This window comes from Lytechinus variegatus, chromosome 2, assembly GCF_018143015.1.
Source record: "Lytechinus variegatus isolate NC3 chromosome 2, Lvar_3.0, whole genome shotgun sequence".
In the NCBI taxonomy this organism is placed as follows: Eukaryota; Metazoa; Echinodermata; class Echinoidea; order Temnopleuroida; family Toxopneustidae; genus Lytechinus; species Lytechinus variegatus.
This window is the reverse complement of record NC_054741.1, coordinates 64,250,469-64,271,488: the sequence shown is the minus strand read 5'-3', so window position 1 is coordinate 64,271,488 and position 21,020 is coordinate 64,250,469. Positions and strand designations below refer to the sequence as shown.

Sequence of the window (21,020 nt, the reverse complement as noted above, 5' to 3'; positions counted from 1 at the left end):
TGTGACATGAAACTCTAATAGGATGTTCAGTAATACTTGATTAACCTTATGGCCAAGTTTTATTAACTAGGTCCATATACCTTCTAAGTTATGACGTCATTTCAAAAACTTAACCTCAGGTTAAGATTTGATGTTGACGCCGTCGCCGCCGCCGCCTAGTCTCACTTTGCTTCGCAGGTGAGACAAAAATCCACTTTCCAGATGGGTGGAAAACCTGATCCAAATTCTAAAAGAAGAAAAGGTGGAAAGGAAAAATAAAGAAATCTAAAAACACACCATCAGATACAAACCAAGATGAGTCCCTCATTCCTGACTCTTCATCACCTTCCACTCCCCAGTTTACAGTGCCATATTCTGTACCTACTCTCTTTGTGACGAGGCAAAGATTCTCCATTCATCTGCCCCCATCATTCAAGAAGCCAGTGGTAAATCCCCCTATATGGAGAGGATAAGGTTTGAGTGGGCAATGGACTTCATCACAAGTAAGTTGGAAATGGAGGCCATTGTTACTGATGCAGTGATGCCCATCCTCAAATTGCTGCAATGATGAAAAGATCTGAGAAGTATGCAGGAATAAAACATCAGTGGGACATCTGGCACGGTAGCAAGAATTTCATGAAAAAAGTCAATGCTGCTAGCCAGCAGAAGAATTGTCAAGAACTCCAGCCATGGCTTCAAAAGATCAGTCACCATTTTTGGTTTTCAGCCCTGACCTGTGGTGGTGACAGTCATAAACTGACTGGGAATCTTGCATGGGTGCTCTATCATGTTGTCAACGAACATGACTGGCTTTTTACTCTGGATGGTAGGACTGGGGGTTGTTAACATGGTCCTCTGGAAGATCAGCAGGTAGCATGGCTTCTCAAGAGCAGCCCTGCTCATGAGAAGCCGGTTTCAACGTATCGTTAATTATCTGCTGCATGAGGGCGACAAATCATTTAAGAAGTCGAGGTCATCAACAATGATGAATACCATCCAAAATATTGAATTTCATGAAAACTTACCCCAGGACTTTTATACATTTACAGACAATGCAAACCCTACTCTGTTTGTAATCAATGATTTGATGGATGCTGCAGATGATAATAAAAGGGTGGCTGCTTTATTTACGAAGGGGTTAGTGTATTTTATATCACCCAGAACATATTTCATGATGTGAGATTCAAAAACTGTAGAGATAAAATACAAATATCATGATTAGCTGAAGCAGATGTATCCTGGCCGCGTTAAATATTTTCAAGAAGCTTACGCCGATGCAACCAAAGAAAATCATGGCTACCTTTTTATCGATCTGAAACTTGACACTCCCGGGGACTTCCATTTGAGAACGAATATTTTCTCCAGGGAAGGGCAATCTAGTTACTTCCCTAGAGTACAAATGAACATTCCACTTCAGAACCTGTTTTATTATCGAAAGATGTTTTGCTGTATCGGGACACACGCTGTCCTTCTCAAGATTCTGGCCTAGTGTGCAGGCAAGCAAAAAAACGTTATTGAAAGCAGCCGACAACGGACTTACAGACGCCATTTGCAAATACATCGTCAACCTGGTCAATGACAAAATCAAAATTTTCCCAGCTTATAAACTCTCCCTCGCAAAGCATAAACATAGACTGAGAAAGCTCTCTGATCATCAAACTTCACTGAAGCAAAAATAAAAAAGACTGCTGAATCAACGTGGAGGTTTCATCTTACCCCTCGTAATGAGACTTGTTGTTCCCGCTGTGGGAGCCATCGCCAAGTGTTAATAGGCTGGTTTACTAATGTATGCATACATGTAGATCTTTAATTTAAAGCCAATTTTGGTTTCATGTATGTATCATTTTGAAGTTTTCAGTCAATACATGTAGGTGTATTTCTGTTTTTTTTCTTCACATATACCACAGGGTGGTCTTTCTCTTTGCGATATTGGAAGGGAGCAAGTACCCCCACAACCCTCTCCAGCTAAAGATGATGTACGTATTAACATTGATAAATTTTAATTTCATTTTTAAAATTTCAAAAATTCACAATGAAGAGAAGATTGCACAATTATATTTTTTCTGAAATATATCAATATATTATCTTTCTGATTATATATCCTGCACAAAATACAATGAAATCACAACATTCCTGATGTATCCAAGATAAATCTGCTCGTCTTTGCTCTAATTTTTTTGGTATTCTACCCTGATATTATAACAAGATTCCTAAGATGTACCTCATGTACATTGATTTTTTACATGTATATCTGTTTATCTATTTATTTATTTGTTGTTTGTGTTTCAGGACAATGGTCCCTGGGTGCTAACCTTATCTGAAGAGTTCCTTTTAACACTGGTTCGGCCGCGGCGGGAATGGACAACACGGGCAACAGCAGATGCCTTTGGGATTACAAAGAGTCATGCCAGCAACATCTTCACCACTTGGATAAATTTCCTAGATCTTGAACTCAAACCTCTTCTCATCAGATGGCCAAGTCGGGAACAGGTGTTGAAACACTTGCCCAAAAGCTTTAAGCATTTCAAGAATACGTGTGCAATCATTGACTGCATCGGTACCTAGTCCACAACAAATTACTTGGTCCAATTACAAACATCACAACACTCTGAAGCTTCTTGTTGCATCATCTCCCAGGGGTTAGCGTTATCATTATTTATATCACTCAAAACTTATTTCATAAAGGGAGAGAATCAAGGGAGATTTCAATCAACATACAATATTGTTTATTCAAAAACTGTAGAGATAAAATACAAATATCATGCTTAGCTAAGCAGATGTATCCTGGCCGCGTTAAATACTTTCAAGAAGCTTACGCCGATGCAACCAAAGAAAATCATGGCTACCTTTTTATTGATCTGAAACTGGATACCCCCGAGGAATTCCGTTTGAGAACAAATATTTTCCCCACGGAAAGGCAATTTAGTTATGTCCCTAGAGTACAAATGAACATTCCACTTCAGAACCTGTTTTATTATCGAAAGATGTTTCGCCGTATCAGGACACACGCGGTCCTTCTCAAGACTCTGGCCCACTATTGAAAGCAGCTGACAAAGGACTTACAGACCCCATTTGCAAATGCATCGTCAACGTGGTCAATGGCAAAATCAAAATTTTCCCAGCCAATTATGATGAGCTGGCACAAAAAATGGCCGAGTGTGGAGTAAAGAAGACAAGCCAGCAAGTCGGATATAAACTCAAGTCTGAGAGCCAAATGGCAAAAAATTGTCCAGAACAATAACAAAAGAGGGGCACTTCCTTCAGGCAAACGGATAAAGCGAGCAAAAAAAAAATTCTATAAACTCAATGATTTTTGTAAATAGCTGCAAGAGAGAAAAAATGTATTGCCCCTTTTTTTCTCTTGAAAGTCAGACAACCGCAAAATTGAACAAAACGACTGAATTATAGTCCATCGCAAATAGCGCTAACTCGTCGAAAATAGAGAACGCCGAAATTCTGTAGAGCACAGAAATTCTGTAGAGCTGAGAAATAAAGTACAGCATGTCAAACAAACTGGAAATGAGAGGGCAATAGAGGGCGTAATAATAATAATAGATTTTATACGCACAAATTAACTACCACGCACGTGTATGATGCATACATGCGAGCGCGATCGAGCATGTGGTATGGCTGGCCGGCCTGGTACGGCATACGCAACGCTGTATCATAGGTGCCAGGCAGGACATCTAGATTCAGTTTTAATTGAATTGCTAACATTTAGTAATAAGATGTCTAATCTACGATGAAGTGAGGAGATGGCCAGGAACTTGTTAGGGGCACTACACGCCGTTCTTGACATGTTAGACCGAGGCCGAGAAGCAGAACCTCCAGCTTCTTCTTCTTCCTCTGTTAGCTTCGCCTTCGGAGATCAGCAGAGAGCTCCTGCACCCAAGCAGGCTCTGGTCGACAAAACGCTGCGGCGAACCCCGCTGCGGCCTCCGCCTAACCCATATCAGCTGGTCAACGACATGCTGCGGCGAACCCCATTGCGGCCTCTGCCTCACCCATGTCAGCTGGTCGACGACATGCTGCGGCGAACCCGCTGCGGCCTCCGCCTCACCCATGTCAGCTGGTCGACCCACTGCTAGATCTACTGGATTGAAGTAAGTAGAAACTAGAATCTCGAGTTCAAGTTTATATTTATTCTTTAAACAATAGGTAGACCAAAAGCTTCAGTCTCTGTATTTTGGTCGTTCCGCTGAACTGCGTTGGCTCTGCACTCACCAATAGTAGGATGATAGTAGTGTCACAAATTGTGAAATAAATCCCTAGAACGACGGTTATTCCCGTCTAAACAGCTGTCAGCTGTCTGTTTTGAGGAGTTTTTTAAACATTTTTTTATTTTTGTCTCGCCTGCATAGCAGAGCGAGACTATAGGCGCCGCTTTTCCGACGGCGGCGGCAACATCAAATCTTAACCTAATTCTGAGTTTGTCCTCATGACTGCATTTCTTTTAATTTCAAAGTTTTCTTTAATTATGTTGTACGTTTTTCTTATATTTCCGCAGATATCTCTATTTCCGAAGTTGCCTTTATTTCTGTTTTAGTTTTTAGATTTCTGAAGTTTTCTTTAGTTCTGAGGTTGTTATATTTATGAGGTTGTCTTTATTTCTCTGGCTGTGTATATTTTTGAAAATGTCTTTATTTCTGTGGAGTCTATTTTTCCTCAAGTTGTCTTCATTTCTGCGGTTGTCTATATTTCTGAAGTTGTATTTAATTCTATGAATGTCTTTACATTTCTCAAACTTTCTCTATAGATTTCTGTATGAACCTATATTTCTGTGATTGTGTTCAATTATATGGTTATCTATGTATTTTTTTATCATTTTTTATTTTTTTGCAATTGTCTTGTTTTTGTGTTTGTCCTTATTTCTGCACTAATGTTTGATTCTGTGAATTTCTATATTTTTTGTTATCTTTATTTCTAAAATGTCTTTATTTTTAGATATATTTCTGCATTTTAGTTTATTTTTAACAGTATATATATATATATTTCTCAAACTGTTAATTTTGGCCCTTTTTGCCGCCCATATATGAGGCCTATGGAAGCAGAACAAGATTATACGTCTTTACAAAAAAGAAGGTAAAAAAAATTAAGAGCCTTTATACTTTTCATTCATTAGCATTCCTGTCTTCCTTGAGCTAGAATAGAAATTCGAAACACATTTAGATAAAAACTTTATTTCTTTTTTGTTTAACATCATTGTTATAAAATGCCATTCTCAAATGCAAAGAAGGTGCACTGCTCAAAATGCAGAATTAGAATTATGAACATGTTTGAACGACATCATATAAACAACTTCCTGGTTCACCGGGAATGTCATGAGTGCTTTTTGCAACAATCCATATTCAATATATGCTATTATCTCCTTGCCTGTGGATTGGTGCATTGCTCTCACTGGAGCTTTCTTTTATTTGTTTCTCTTACTGTATTTTTTATTCAAACATATTGTGAGATTACAAGATTCTAATATTTTTTGAAAGTTAAGAAAGGTTGAAGGCAGACGTATTGGGGCTGTCTGTTTTCTTCTTATAATTGTTGTTAAAGGACCTGTATGCCATTCAAATACAAGTCGACTTTCTTTGATTTACAATACACTGTCATCACTTATGTGGCCAATCAAATAATATGTGCCCTATATTTAAAAGAGAGAGTATGAGAGACTGCTTTATTTCTGAAAGACTACATGTATTTCTGAAATACTACATTTATTTCTGAGAGTTTCTTCATTTTTTGAGATTGTTAATTTTGGCCCTTTTGTCTGCAGCCAAAAGGATCAAAATTCAAAATCTCAGAAATGAATTATTTTTGTGATAATAAATATTCCTGCAAAAGCATACAAATCTGTAATTGTGTTTATTTGAAGAAATGTTACTCCAAATTCGGTCAGAGGAGGCTGTGATGGCGGCAATGGACAATCCATCAGCAAAGCTTTACGCCGAAGTTGTTGGTAACCTTTGGGAAAAGGGAATTACTAAAGACAAAAAAACATGTGATACAAAAACCGAAATACTTGAAAAGAAAGTATCATGCGATGAACGAACATAACAACAAAAGTGGCAACGATAAGAAAAACTATTCCCAATTCTGATCTTATGGAGTCCATCTGGGTCACGAGGGCGACCACAAAACCCTGGAACATTGTTTCCAGCAGTAGGCGGAAATCTGAGCCCGAGGTTGAACTGACAGATCCTACCCACTCAGGGTTTCCCAACTTCCTTCAAACTGTGGAAATTATCCTTGTCTTGCCTCTTTCCACTGCGGCCTGTGAAAGGGGCTTCTCTCTCATGAAACGTGTCAAAACTGACTGGAGGTCATCCCTAGCAGTGCCAATGCTTCTTCGTCTAATGTGCCTTTCTCTTAATGCTCCAACGATTCAGGACTTTCAGTGCTGTGGAGTAGGAACTGTTGGCTCTACATGAGAGGATTCAGCATCAGGAAATCAAAGCTTGAGTTGGTAATAACAGACAACTGTTATTCAAGAAAGGCAAAACTTCAAAGTATATTTGGTGATATGCCAGTGATACCCGATTTGTTTCATGCATTTCAAAGGATCACTACTAAAATTAGCTAGCAGCATGAGTTCATTTACAGAACTGAGTTAGCGAACTCAGCAAAGTTTTTGTTATGTAAGTGGAGGAGGCAATAGAAAATTGACAACACAACCATCAGAGATAGTATGATCAGAAGTTCAGGAGTCAGCGTACCCGCAGCGCATGTCATAATGAGCGATCCGTGCGAACTTTATCTTCTGCATGCGGGAACTTTATTTAGTTCTCGGATGAGCGAGGGAAAATGACAAAGCTTCGGATTTTGTAATACCACTTGAGAAACTTTTCAATTAAGTTGAAGTGCTTGTTCTTCAGTTGTTGTGAGGATTTCAATCATACTGATGATGCTTTCTCCCTAGATGGATTACATAATATAAATCATATTGGAAAGTGTTTGTTCGCGAGTCATCTCAATGCATACCTAACCAAATTGACCACTCCAAAAACCCAATTCAGATTGTAACAGCCATCCAAGAATTCCAAAGGAATTAAAACTGATCTACCCTCCGGCTTGGAGACAAAAAAGGGAGCCAAAGAAAGAATGGCAGAACACAGATTTGGACTTAGACATCTACAAGAGGCGAGAGAAATATGGATCACAGAGTACCTACACTAACAGTCGCAGAAAGACGAAAAAACAGTGGAAAAGAGCGTCCATTACCGAATCTGAGGATGGATATTTCACCCCAAAGAAGGTCACTCGCCATTCAAAATCTCCTTTCCTGCCTCCATGTGCATGCAAAATAACCTACCGAAACATCAAGGAGGGGAAAAAATTTATATCAACCCTCATCATGTCCCCTTCCTGGCATCAGGAAACCGTATGTTGTACACAAAGTGAAAAGGAAGAGGTTTAGAAGAAGAAAACGGTTGGCACAACGTAAAAGAAGGAAAAGCGTAAGGAATGCTTGTTTTACTTTTAAGTTAGAGATAATTTTTGAACTGTATCTTGCACTTTAATTTTGCAAGAAAAATTTGACATTATTTTTTGCTTCGTATAAGGTGCCATATGGAAAGATGAGAATGAAACGTGCAAGGTTGAGAAAAACACATGAAAAGACACAATTTTAAACATAGTTTTCGGGTATCAATCATTGCTTTTTTTTTTAGTTGCATGCTATCAACATTTTTATTTTTTTAGTTTGAAAGGAGTTTGACAATTAATGTAGTCTGATGTACATGGAGATGTAGCAGACCTTTTAGGGAGGAAAATGCAAGGGAAACTAAATAAGAAAGCAACTACATGAGTATCATGCATCAATTAATTGTAACACATGCAACTGAATGATAATTAATTTTTTTGCAACTTAATGATAATTAATTTTTTTCTTTCTCTTATTTGATTCTTGTATTATCATAATTTAATTTTCAATTACAATTGATTCAAAATTGCAAATGTTAGATGATGGCCAGCTACACTACGAGTGACCTTCTTTAGAGTGCAGTAAAGTCTCCCGGACCCTCTGCTGGAAAGGAGCCACCCTCGAGTTCCGGCGATCACACTACTCCCCTCCCTGTGGCAACAGACCATCCATCTGATTGCCGTGAGATCCTCCCTGAATCTGTAAGTCTTAGCCTTTTTCTTTCTGTTTTTTTTTTAAGTAATTTAAAGGGGAATCCAGCCTTGGCCATAAAATGTTGTGTTGGGAAGGAGAAAAATAAATTATACAGAATGGTGAAAGTTTGAAAGAAATTGGACAAGCAATAAGAAAGTTATAGGTGCTTTAAAATTGAGATCACTAATACTATGTAGATTTCAAATTGGCAACTTGGGAAGTAAATTATGAAAAAGGGCAAGGACAACTTTCCCATAGGCCATGTACTTTATTATCAGGGATTTGTGGTTTTCTCCGAAGTACCCATTCCCCCTGGGGCAGTAATCTAAATATAACCCATGTAGTATATTGTTCTATGTCCTCATGAAAGAAAAATATAATTTGAAATAAAACTTTTGTGAAAATGACATTTTAGGCATAATATGTATTGGAGTACATAGAAGAGTAGTCCTTGCCTTACATCACTATGACATCCCATATGTGCCAATTTGAAATCTCCATGGGTATAGTGATTACCAATATTTACAACTTTTAAAAATTCATCTTTCTTTTTGTTTGTCCAATATTGTTCAAACTTTCACCTATCAACTTGTCTGATTTTTCTTTTTCTTATAAAAACAAGTTTTTATTTGGGTTGGATTCCCCTTTAAACTGTTAAAGGAATATCCTCTGGCCTCCCAGCACAATTTTGATTTCAGAAACTGATTCACATGCAATGTAAGAAAAACCTTTACCTGTGTATTTGTAACCATTCTTTTTCTCACATTCTATTTTTTGTCTGGATACATGTAGATGGAAACAAGTAGCTTCACTACAAGGAACCTTCTTAAAAGTTCAGCCAAGTCTTCCAGACCTTCTGCTGAGAAAGAGCCACTCTCGAGTTCAGGCAATTGGACTACTCCTCTCCCTGTGGCAACAGACCATCCCCCAGATTGCAGTGAGATTCCTGCGGAATCAGTAAGACTTCTTTGTTTAATTCTTGTATCTAGAATGATTGCATTGTACATTGTTAAAGTGCTAACCCTTGATTTTATTTAAATATGTTTAACAGACTTCCATTTCCCAAAGCTATAAGCATTTTCACATGTACTCATCAGTATACTTGCTGATTTCCTTGAGATACCAGGTATGTGCCTTTTTCCTGAGAATTGGAATCCTAGAGAACATTGGAAATAAATCATCTACAAGTAATACGGACCTTATTCTTTTACTTGTATTTTATAGTGTTAAAAGTGATAAATGTTAAACACTGACGAAAATTTTGTGTCATCTCTTTTCAATTCCAATTGAACCCTTAAGTTGGAAACTAGTTGCGTTTTGGTGGACTGTAATTACATTGCAACTGGGTCTCCTGGCCAGTCACGAGGAAAAGAGTCGCTCACCAGATCAGAGGATCATCCTCTACCAGTCCCATTCCCTACAGATCGACCCCCAGATATTCACCTTCACAAGTCATCTCATACCGTAAGATATACTTTTTAAATTTTCGTTTGATGTAAAAGGCAAGAAATTATACAAGATTACCATAAAAGTGTACGTAAAACGTGCTATTTCGAAATTCTTGACTGTTTTGGTGTTTGCCAAAGGGTACCTTTAGGAAATACTTGCAGCTTTAAGTGTATACATGCAACTTGATTCCAGATTCAAAATCCAATTGTTACATGTAGTAAAGTGGATTAGTGGTAGCATGTCTAATTGTACAGGATGCTTTTAATTCACTGATTTTTACCTAAAGAATATACAGATGAAGGTATATAGACCTTTGATTTTAATGTATCGTTTATGTGATTTAGACCCAGTGGGGTCACTCACCCGCAGAGGGGGACGCATATGACCGTTACCACAAATGCAAGTAACCCCCTATTGCAGTCAATTTCAAGGACATTTTGTGAAATTTACCCCCCCTATTTTCACGCAAAACAAGGACAAAATTGCGGTAAAATGGTACCTTGAAACACCCCTAATTATAAGATTGTAAGGACACTTTTGCCCATTTCGCAAACTTACCCCTATTTACCATATTTCAAGGACAGGGCATTTATACCCTTTCCTCATTAGAGGAAATTGCAACACAGGCGTCAGAGTGCTCAGTCCTTAAAGATGACCAAGAGCCATGTCATACTGATACAATAATAAAAACGAACTTTATTTTTCTTGAAAAATAAGAAAAGTAGAATTCTTTGTAAAAATAAATGTAGAGTTGTCCACATAAAGATACAGAGCATGATGAGCGCGCCCTCTACGGCTGGTGACTCGGAGACGGATTTTACTTGCTGTGATCGTTCTCCCCTTTTTCCTGACCCCTATTTCCATCAGATCGAGGACGGTGAGCACCCCTTTTTTCACTACTTCGAGGAGTGTTCTGTCCGCGGACGCTCCATGAAATTGACCCCTTTTCCCGCGATTTTGGTAACGGTCATGCGGTCCCCAAGTCATATTGAGTGACCCCACCGGGGATTTAGATAACCAGATATAGTTGAGAATGATGAATTGTCAGTCATTCTCATTACATTGCAGTATGATTGCACTCCCCTTTATTCCCCCTCCCCCTTCTTTTAAAAATTCAGATTGTGATAAAGGGCATTTCTGTGAACAGCTGTCAGTCTCCTACCCAGTCTTCAGGAGTGACGCCACCCATGACCACAGTCAACATCCTTTCATCTAAGCCTGAGTCGAATCGATTTTAAAATCGGTGTTCGATCGATGTCATCGAACACCGGTGCAGATTTTGCAAAATCGGTGCATCGAAAAAAAAAAAAAAAAACGTCGGCCGGCCGATTCGTTTGGTTTACACAATCAATCATCAAAATATCAGTAATGTCCAACTTTACTACTACTTACTTGATTTCTATTGCCCCCAAAATGAAACCGATTGAGTAATTATGATGCTATTCACCATTAATTTGAAGTTTATTTCGATCATAGTTCGAGTCTTACTCGTCTGCTCATGCCGAGATAATTTATGCACGATGAATTCATGAATGGAAGTCATGGCCATCGATCGTGCATGCGCAGTACTGTTCTTTAATCAAACCAGAAAATGGCCGGAAATTGACGCGATCAACGTAAAATAAATCTTGCTTTCATGAACAATATTAATATCATGACCATAGAACATTATTTAATCGTAATATTTAACAATAATTTGCATATGATAATCATTAATATGAATTTAGAGCTTGATGTGAAACGTTTGTATTTCGTTTCAATTTTCAATGGCGGGCATCTCATGACGATCGACTTGACTTCTTGAGTCGAGCTAGTGCACTTGTCTAAAAAAATAATCATCACGTCAGGATTGATTCTCGAACATTGTCTACATGCAAAAACTCTGTTCAAGTTCGTAATATCACCATATAATAACATTTTACATGACAAAACAGAGAAAATTGCGTTTGATTTTTTTTCCCATCAATTTGAAGCTAGTTTGTGCCCAACTTCGGGCTCTGATTTCATGAATGGGAAAATATGTCATACGTCATCGAACACGCATGCGCATTGTGCTTATTTTCTCGGAGCTTGGAGGAGACGTCCAGAAATGGAATCATAGAAATAATCCCAGTATTAATTCTTCCATATGAACATAACATACTTTGCTGACATCGTCAATATTCTTAGTATGACCATAAAATCTTGTTAAATCGTAATAATTTAGATGAATTTAGGGCTCGATTCGAACCATTCGTATTTATTTTGATCGCATGCTCAATTGCGCCTAAAAAACTGGATTGTCATCAGGATTAATTCTCGAACATCGTCATAACTCATATTCCACAATCTTTCCTCACAATCGTTATATCAGCATTGAATAGCAATTCAAATGACCATCCAGAGAAAATTACGTATTTATTCCCATAAATTTATTTGGAGCTCATTTTGGATCCAACTACACAATCTCAGGCAAGTTACAGCGCTCTCCGTTGATTGCACTTGTTTGCTGGCGCTGACGTCAAGCACGCCTGTCGTTTCGGGAGAGTGAGTGTACGGAGCTGCGGATGGGGCTGGTGAATGGACTGCGAATGCTAGTTGACCGAAAATCATTCGGATCGACTCTGCGTGATTCATGTCTTTATTATTGTTTCATTTTAAACTTATATGTTGTCATCTGCAAATATCATTGTTGAAGATATTTTGGGAAGAATTCTGCTTTGGTCCCCGGCATTTTTTGTGTGTTTTGTGATCATGAAAAATACAAACGAACTTTGCTCTGTCATCTGCTTGTGCAACGCTCACCCGGCCAACGCCAGCGCAGACCGTCAGTGCGTATAGTGCATATGCAAAGCGCATCGCATCGACGCAAAAACAAGACTAAATTTTCCCCGCCTTCAATATTCGATGCATCGATGTTCGATCGAATTAGAGCTGTCGAACACCGGTTTTCAAAATAATCGATATGACTCAGGCCTACAGTTTCATCCATCGCCATCTAAAATCATCCTCCTGCTCTGACAGAAGAAGCCGTGTCTAAGCCTGCTCCAAGGAAAAACCAGACGCTGTTGGGGTGAGGAAAGAGCCGCCATGCAAAAACAAGTGGAATTCCTCTGGCCGTCTCACCTGCATCACGCGATTCAACATAGCAGCAGTGCTGACTTTGAAAACTACTATAACTCGCACAAGATGTTCAGTGATACTTGGTTACTCTTATTTCCACGTTTTATGAACTAGACCAATAGACTTACAGAGATAGGATGGTAATTCAACAAATACCCCCATGTTGCCAAAATTCATTGACCTCACATGACCTTTGACCTTGATCATGTGACCTGAAACTTGCACAGGATATTCAGTGATACTTGATTACTCTTATGTCCTAGTTTCAAAAGTCAGATAAATAAACTTGTTATGATGGTAATTCAACAGATACCCCCATTATGGCCAAAGTTCATGGACCTTTGACCTTGGTCATGTGACCTAAAATGCGCACAGGATGTTCAGTGATACTTGATTACTCTTATGTCCAAGTTTTATGAACTAGACCAACATACTTTCAAAGTTATGATGGTAATTCAACAAATACCCCCAATTCGGCCAAAGTTTATTGACCCTAAATGACCTTTGACCTTGATCATTTGACCTGAAACTTGCACAGGATGTTGAGTGATACTTGATTACTATTATGTCCAAGTTTCATGAATCAGATCCAAAAACTTTTTAAGTTTTGATTGTAATTCAATAGATACCCCCAAATCGGCCAAAGTTCATTGACCCCAAATGACCTTTGACCTTGGTCATGTGACGTGAAATTCATGCAAGATGTTTGGTGATACTTGATCAACCTTATGTCCAAGTTTAATGACCTAGGTCCATATATTTCCTAAGTTATGATGACATTTCAAAAACTTAACCTCAGGTTAAGATTTTGATGTTGATTCCCCCAACATGGTCTAAGTTCATTGACCCTAAATGACCTTTGACCTTGGTCATGTGACATGAAACTCTGATAGGATGTTCAGTAATACTTGATTAACCTTATGGCCAAGTTTCATGAACTAGGTCCATATACTTTCTAAGTTATGATGTCATTTAAACAACTTAACCTCACGTTAAGATTTGATGTTGACGCCGTCGTCGGAAAAGCAGCGCCTATAGTCTCACTCTGCTATGCAGGTGAGACAAAAAACAGAGTGGTCCTTGCAAACTGTGTAATAAAAAGTCTTCCATGAAATAATTCCATCTTGCAACAATGCAGTCTGAGCAGTTACAAATGATAATTGAACAGTTGTTCAGTGATGTAGAAAAAAGTGATTGCATTTGTAGTGCCTGTAGGTCAAAATATCAGAAAAAACTGAAGTCCTCTACTTACACCCCAGAAAAGACCAGAAAAAAAGATAGAGACCCTTGCTTTTTGTCACATTATATGCTATGCTCTGATTTGTCTGATAGAGATTGCAACTGTACTCTAGATTCCTTCAACTCTGCCTTTTCTCTTAAATGTCTCTTAATACCAACAACCATTCCATTATGTCTTAAACATCGTAGAGATTTATCTCAATATGAAGAATCGCAAAGTTTTTCTCACTGTTCAGTTTGTGAAGGGTCAATTACCAGTAGATCAAATGGAAAAAAATATTCATCATCGGTGTTAAGTGAAAATGATGTAAAAGAATTACACCAAATAAATGAAAACTTTTCTCCATCAAGTAATACTGTACTGTGTCAAGCTTGTTATAGCTATGTCAGGCGAAATTCCACACGGCCCTTAAAAACATCATTGGAAACTTTAGAAAAAAAGTATATTTTAGAGGCAAAGAACGAAAATGATGATTCTGATGATGGATTATTGAGAAATATCCTAAACACGGTGTACCTTCACATATGCAAACTTTGCAAAAAAGATGGTGGTTTCTTGTTTTCTACTATTTATGAATACTTTATTGGTAAAGTCAATGCTGCATGCAAAGAATCAAGACAGCATCTCAAATTACAAAAAGGTCCCGTTTATCTATATTAAAAAAAGAATTCTTCATAATTTTGGAAACCTGTTGAACATTCATTCTGCTGCACGCAAAAAGGGCCTTTTTTTACTGTGCAGAATTGTCATCAGACGATATAATCAATTCATGGCACATGCTTCACTAAGGGCTTTGAAAAGTGGGGAAGAGGATTGTGACAAAGATGCATCTTCTAACACTTCTGGTCAAAATTTCCAGGTTGTTACTTCTCCTGATTGTGTCTTTCAGAGAGACAGTTATTGAATTTCAAGAATTACAATAAAAAGTTCAATGAGGTACAGCATAAATATTGCATATTCGATTGTTTCCTTCCTTTGGTTGTTGATTGTAAATTAGTAAATATATTTCCGTTTATTTTCCATCCGTTTTGTTCATTGGACAAAAAGCTCCCCTTGTATGTTGCAGTGAGCTTTTTATTGCTCCCCTCTCGCTAGATTACTGACAGACCATGGGCAAAGATTGGAACTGACCTTTTCCATCATTGCAATGAAACCTATCTCATCATGGTTTGTTATTACTCCCAACTTCTTTCAGGTGGAAAAGCTCCACGGGACAACTGCCCCTGCGGTCACCAAGAGACTCAAACATTATTTTGGGTGGTATGGAGTGCCTGACATCACTTAACCTGATAATGGTCTTCCTCTCTCCTCCAGAGACTTTGCAGAGTTTGCCAAGGAGCTAGGAATGGACCAAAATACCATATCACCAATCGAAAGGGACTTCAAATGTCATCCAATTATGGCAACTTAAAAGTCCTGTAGCAAAATATTGAGCGCATGAACCAATATTACTATTTGAATATTTGGCATGTATACATGAAGAATTACTCTGTTCAAAATTTGGTGTGAATGACATGGTCTTGGTTTTTAACCGTGCAACATCATTAAGCAGGGTGCTACATAACTTTTTAAAAGCACTTGAACAGTTGGGCAAGTAAATTTTTAAATAGTTGAAATATACTTGCCCGAAAAAATCCTTGAAAAAATAGTTTTACCTCTTTAAAAGAAAGTTTTGCAGTTTTATAAACCATTGACCTTTTTCTCTCTTTTGACATAAACTGATCTACCTTCGTATTGCATTTCTTTTTCCAAATTGATTTTATCTTGCCTGCCATGACCAAAATTAGGGTCAATATAATATCAAAACTAATTTTGGTCATTCTACTATGAGAATTTCGCTTGCCCAATTCGGGTAAGTAGTTTTGGTCTTTACTTCAAAACACTTGCCGGACTCTAACTTTTACTTGCCCCGGGCAATCGGGCAAGTGCTTATGTAGCACCCTGCGTCTACAGTATTATAGAATTGTCATGCTTACACAGCACGCTCTCCTGCTTATTGTGGGGTTATTAGATCACCTTCTTCAGGTCTCTACATTATGTTATATCATGCTAGTCCAGTGTTTTTTCTGATAGAGTAATAATTCCCCAAACTTAACAACTCATCAGTTCATAATATATGCCATGGTGTTTTTTTAAAAACTTGTTATATTTTTCTAAAACTAAAAAAGACAATGTTTCCTAGAATGGGCAATTTTATGGGTACCCCTGCTTGTAGGGAATAGATTCTACAATGTAGCTACACAAATGGGGCTTTAATTCCATAATGCAGACAGGTGACAGGACACCCGTAATTGACTTACAAAGGCCTATTAAATGTTTCTTCTCAGCCAACTGTAATATATTCAAATTTTTTCCCCATTTCAACAAAGGTAGTATGGATGCCTGTTCCGAGACTAAGTGGGGCTGTGACATCATGTCTAAGAAATCATCAGATTGACCGTTTGAGATTGGACCTACCTTCCTGACTGTGAAGCATAGGAATCAAAATATATAAGCTTGTAAATCCTTCTCTTATCATCTTTTAACTATTAGGAATGCCAGTTGGAATTGATCAGAGGGCCTGAAAATCACCTAGAATACAATATTTGGTACACAAAAATGCTAAAACTATGGCAAGATGCCAGAGCCTGAATTCAGGCTTTTGCCTGAAAACTGGCATCCCTGAACTATACTAACATGTAGTGGTGTTAAATAATAGACACTAATCTACTTTAGTAACATCGCGTTGGTACAAACAGAAGATCAGCAGTGGAGTAACAAGTTTGACCGCCTCTTTGCAATGGTTAACAAACTTGGCCAGCTAATTACATGAAAACCCAACAACCAACTAATCTTTCAGTGCTGTGGAGAAGGAACTGTTGGCTCTTCATAAAAGAATTCAGCATCAGAAAAAAAACCCTGAAAAAAAACCTTGTATATAGACCTTTCTGATTAATGCTGTATGAATACGAGTGTGAGTCTGAGAAAAAGCATCATAGGGTAACATAGGGTTGGTCCCAATCAAAAATCAGCAAAGGAGTATCAAGTTTGACAGCCTTTTTGCAATGGTTAACGAACTTGGCCAAGTAATTACATGAAATCCGACAACCAACTGATCTTTCAGTGCTGTGGAGAAGGAACTGTTGGCTCTACATGACAGGATACAATCCTGTCTTTCAATGTTATCTTTTTCAAAAGGAAGACAGAAATGAGAATGACAGATAATATCTGTGCAGCCAATTGTTTATTTTCCCCATGTTGTTTTAATTAGGTTGGGGAATTTGTAGATACTAAAGCATATCAACGAAGACACATAGAACTGGAAGGAGATGGGACCAAACTAGAAACAAAATAATCGGTGATTTGTTGACACTCTTAAAAGCTGCTGTATGTTCTTCATTTAATTTTTATTTTGGACATAATACATGGACATGTGATTTTAACAGGTATTACCTTTGTACCTCTGGGATGATTTAGAACTGGATTAACTGATGACATCATGCACTTTTCATCCTTTTTTTGATCAAAATATTCAAGTCTCTCAGCCATCAATGTTGTGTGCTGCCCTATATATTTGACTACATGTAAGTACTTTCGAATTCAATTTCTCCCCTCCTGCAACTCGACCATTCTGCATTCTACATTCCTCATTTCCTCCAACTTTCACATTCCTTTTGGTCATGGAAGGTCATAAGAATAAAAAGGTGGTCCGTGCTAGTACTAACACCGCTACTAGTCTCAATTCAGACCTGGCTGTTTCTCTGAAGGAGCTCTTAAATGAAGCTGAATTCGTCGAGGCTCTTGAGAAATGTGTTGCAAAAATCCTCAAAGCAAGGATTGAAAAGAATGAGGAAAGAATAGATAAGCAGGAGGGTGAGATCCATGACTTGAGGGTTAACCTAGCTATGAAGGAGGAGATAAAGACCCTCAAGTCATCTGTGGAAAAACTGGAATCAAGGATGGCGGCTTGTCAGACTAGGGCTGACGATCTGGAACAATACATTAGACAAAATAATGTGCGTGTTCTTGGAGTCCCAGAAGCACCAGTTGAAGACACCCACGATCAGGTGATCAAGATCCTGTCAAACCACCTTGGCTACAACTTGACCAAGGCAGAGATCGACAGATCCCATCGTTCCGGAAAGCCCCGTCCGATATTAGTGAAACTGTGCTCACAGAGAAGCTTGCACTGCTGAAAAATCGATGAAAGCTGAAGAACTCTGGCTTCTCCATCCAGGAGGATTTGACCAGGGCAAATCACAAGATTTTAATGAAACTGGTGAAACACCCCAAAGTGGCTGCTGCCTGGTCAGCTGATGGAAAGGTTATAGCTGCCCTGAAAACCTCCCAAGATGGTGTCCAAATTAAGAAGGTTTTTGCATCTCTGCAACAAGTTACTGCCCTGTGAACTGTTCTTGAGTTCATCTTTACTTCACATGTATATAGCTATAAACTGTTAAAGTAGAAGTATATAGATTATGAAACTTGCTTTGTTATGTATCAATGGAAAGGTTATGATATGGGGATAACCGTTATGTGATTTGTAATTGAAAAAAAATTGTAGGGTTGAAAATGCCAATCTGAAATATGCCTCGAATCCGCCTCTGAAAAGGATTAATTTTGATGACATGTATGCCTGGACAAGGGACGTGATTGGCCATCCCAGCATATCCCACATCAAGCTTCAATCGCGTGCAAAACCTATTGTGAAGGTACGTTTTCTGCTCACTGTCGCTGACTACATCGATAATGAAATGGAAGAAAACCCAGAAGTTTATTTAGATTTGGATTTTGAAATTGACGATTTTGAAGAAGGAGAGACTGATGATGAAGATTCCAGCTCGAGTGAAGAACAAAGTGCTGTGGATGAAGGTGAAGGAGAATACGCCGGTGATGGTGGGTCGGATGGCTCTGAGTCTGACGCTGCTGACCCGACTGCGGTTGGTTACGGAGCTAGAGCTGTGCACGCTGCCGCCGCTCTGGCGTACCAGCATGAACCACTTCCTCTCGTCAGAGAATTCGATGACGCGGAACATGAAGAAAACTGGTAGAGATTGCAACTGTACTCTAGATTCCTTCAACTCTGCCTTTTCTCTTAAATGTCTCTTAATACCAACAACCATTCCATTATGTCTTAAACATCGTAGAGATTTATCTCAATATGAAGAATCGCAAAGTTTTTCTCACTGTTCAGTTTGTGAAGGGTCAATTACCAGTAGATCAAATGGAAAAAAATATTCATCATCGGTGTTAAGTGAAAATGATGTAAAAGAATTACACCAAATAAATGAAAACTTTTCTCCATCAAGTAATACTGTACTGTGTCAAGCTTGTTATAGCTATGTCAGGCGAAATTCCACACGGCCCTTAAAAACATCATTGGAAACTTTAGAAAAAAAGTATATTTTAGAGGCAAAGAACGAAAATGATGATTCTGATGATGGATTATTGAGAAATATCCTAAACACGGTGTACCTTCACATATGCAAACTTTGCAAAAAAGATGGTGGTTTCTTGTTTTCTACTATTTATGAATACTTTATTGGTAAAGTCAATGCTGCATGCAAAGAATCAAGACAGCATCTCAAATTACAAAAAGGTCCCGTTTATCTATATTAAAAAAAGAATTCTTCATAATTTTGGAAACCTGTTGAACATTCATTCTGCTGCACGCAAAAAGGGCCTTTTTTTACTGTGCAGAATTGTCATCAGACGATATAATCAATTCATGGCACATGCTTCACTAAGGGCTTTGAAAAGTGGGGAAGAGGATTGTGACAAAGATGCATCTTCTAACACTTCTGGTCAAAATTTCCAGGTTGTTACTTCTCCTGATTGTGTCTTTCAGAGAGACAGTTATTGAATTTCAAGAATTACAATAAAAAGTTCAATGAGGTACAGCATAAATATTGCATATTCGATTGTTTCCTTCCTTTGGTTGTTGATTGTAAATTAGTAAATATATTTCCGTTTATTTTCCATCCGTTTTGTTCATTGGACAAAAAGCTCCCCTTGTATGTTGCAGTGAGCTTTTTATTGCTCCCCTCTCGCTAGATTACTGACAGACCATGGGCAAAGATTGGAACTGACCTTTTCCATCATTGCAATGAAACCTATCTCATCATGGTTTGTTATTACTCCCAACTTCTTTCAGGTGGAAAAGCTCCACGGGACAACTGCCCCTGCGGTCACCAAGAGACTCAAACATTATTTTGGGTGGTATGGAGTGCCTGACATCACTTAACCTGATAATGGTCTTCCTCTCTCCTCCAGAGACTTTGCAGAGTTTGCCAAGGAGCTAGGAATGGACCAAAATACCATATCACCAATCGAAAGGGACTTCAAATGTCATCCAATTATGGCAACTTAAAAGTCCTGTAGCAAAATATTGAGCGCATGAACCAATATTACTATTTGAATATTTGGCATGTATACATGAAGAATTACTCTGTTCAAAATTTGGTGTGAATGACATGGTCTTGGTTTTTAACCGTGCAACATCATTAAGCAGGGTGCTACATAACTTTTTAAAAGCACTTGAACAGTTGGGCAAGTAAATTTTTAAATAGTTGAAATATACTTGCCCGAAAAAATCCTTGAAAAAATAGTTTTACCTCTTTAAAAGAAAGTTTTGCAGTTTTAGAAACCATTGACCTTTTTCTCTCTTTTGACATAAACTGATCTACCTTCGTATTGCATTTCTTTTTCCAAATTGATTTTATCTTGCCTGCCATGACCAAAATTAGGGTCAATATAATATCAAAACTAATTTTGGTCATTCTACTATGAGAATTTCGCTTGCCCAATTCGGGTAAGTAGTTTTGGTCTTTACTTCAAAACACTTGCCGGACTCTAACTTTTACTTGCCCCGGGCAATCGGGCAAGTGCTTATGTAGCACCCTGCGTCTACAGTATTATAGAATTGTCATGCTTACACAGCACGCTCTCCTGCTTATTGTGGGGTTATTAGATCACCTTCTTCAGGTCTCTACATTATGTTATATCATGCTAGTCCAGTGTTTTTTCTGATAGAGTAATAATTCCCCAAACTTAACAACTCATCAGTTCATAATATATGCCATGGTGTTTTTTAAAAACTTGTTATATTTTTCTAAAACTAAAAAAGACAATGTTTCCTAGAATGGGCAATTTTATGGGTACCCC

The 21,020-nt window shown here is 38.2% G+C and overlaps 1 protein-coding gene across 1 annotated transcript; it reads left to right on the top strand.

Moving 5' to 3' along the window:
• The first annotated feature begins 6,367 nt into the window (after positions 1–6,367).
• On the top strand, positions 6,368–10,808 carry LOC121408638. Its single transcript, XM_041600168.1, has 4 exons — positions 6,368–8,094; positions 8,879–9,043; positions 9,386–9,550; positions 10,654–10,808. Exons 2-4 carry the CDS (start codon positions 8,879–8,881, stop codon positions 10,771–10,773), a joined length of 450 nt encoding a protein of 149 aa, XP_041456102.1. The 5' UTR covers positions 6,368–8,094; the 3' UTR covers positions 10,774–10,808.
• Positions 10,809–21,020: the final 10,212 nt, after the last annotated feature.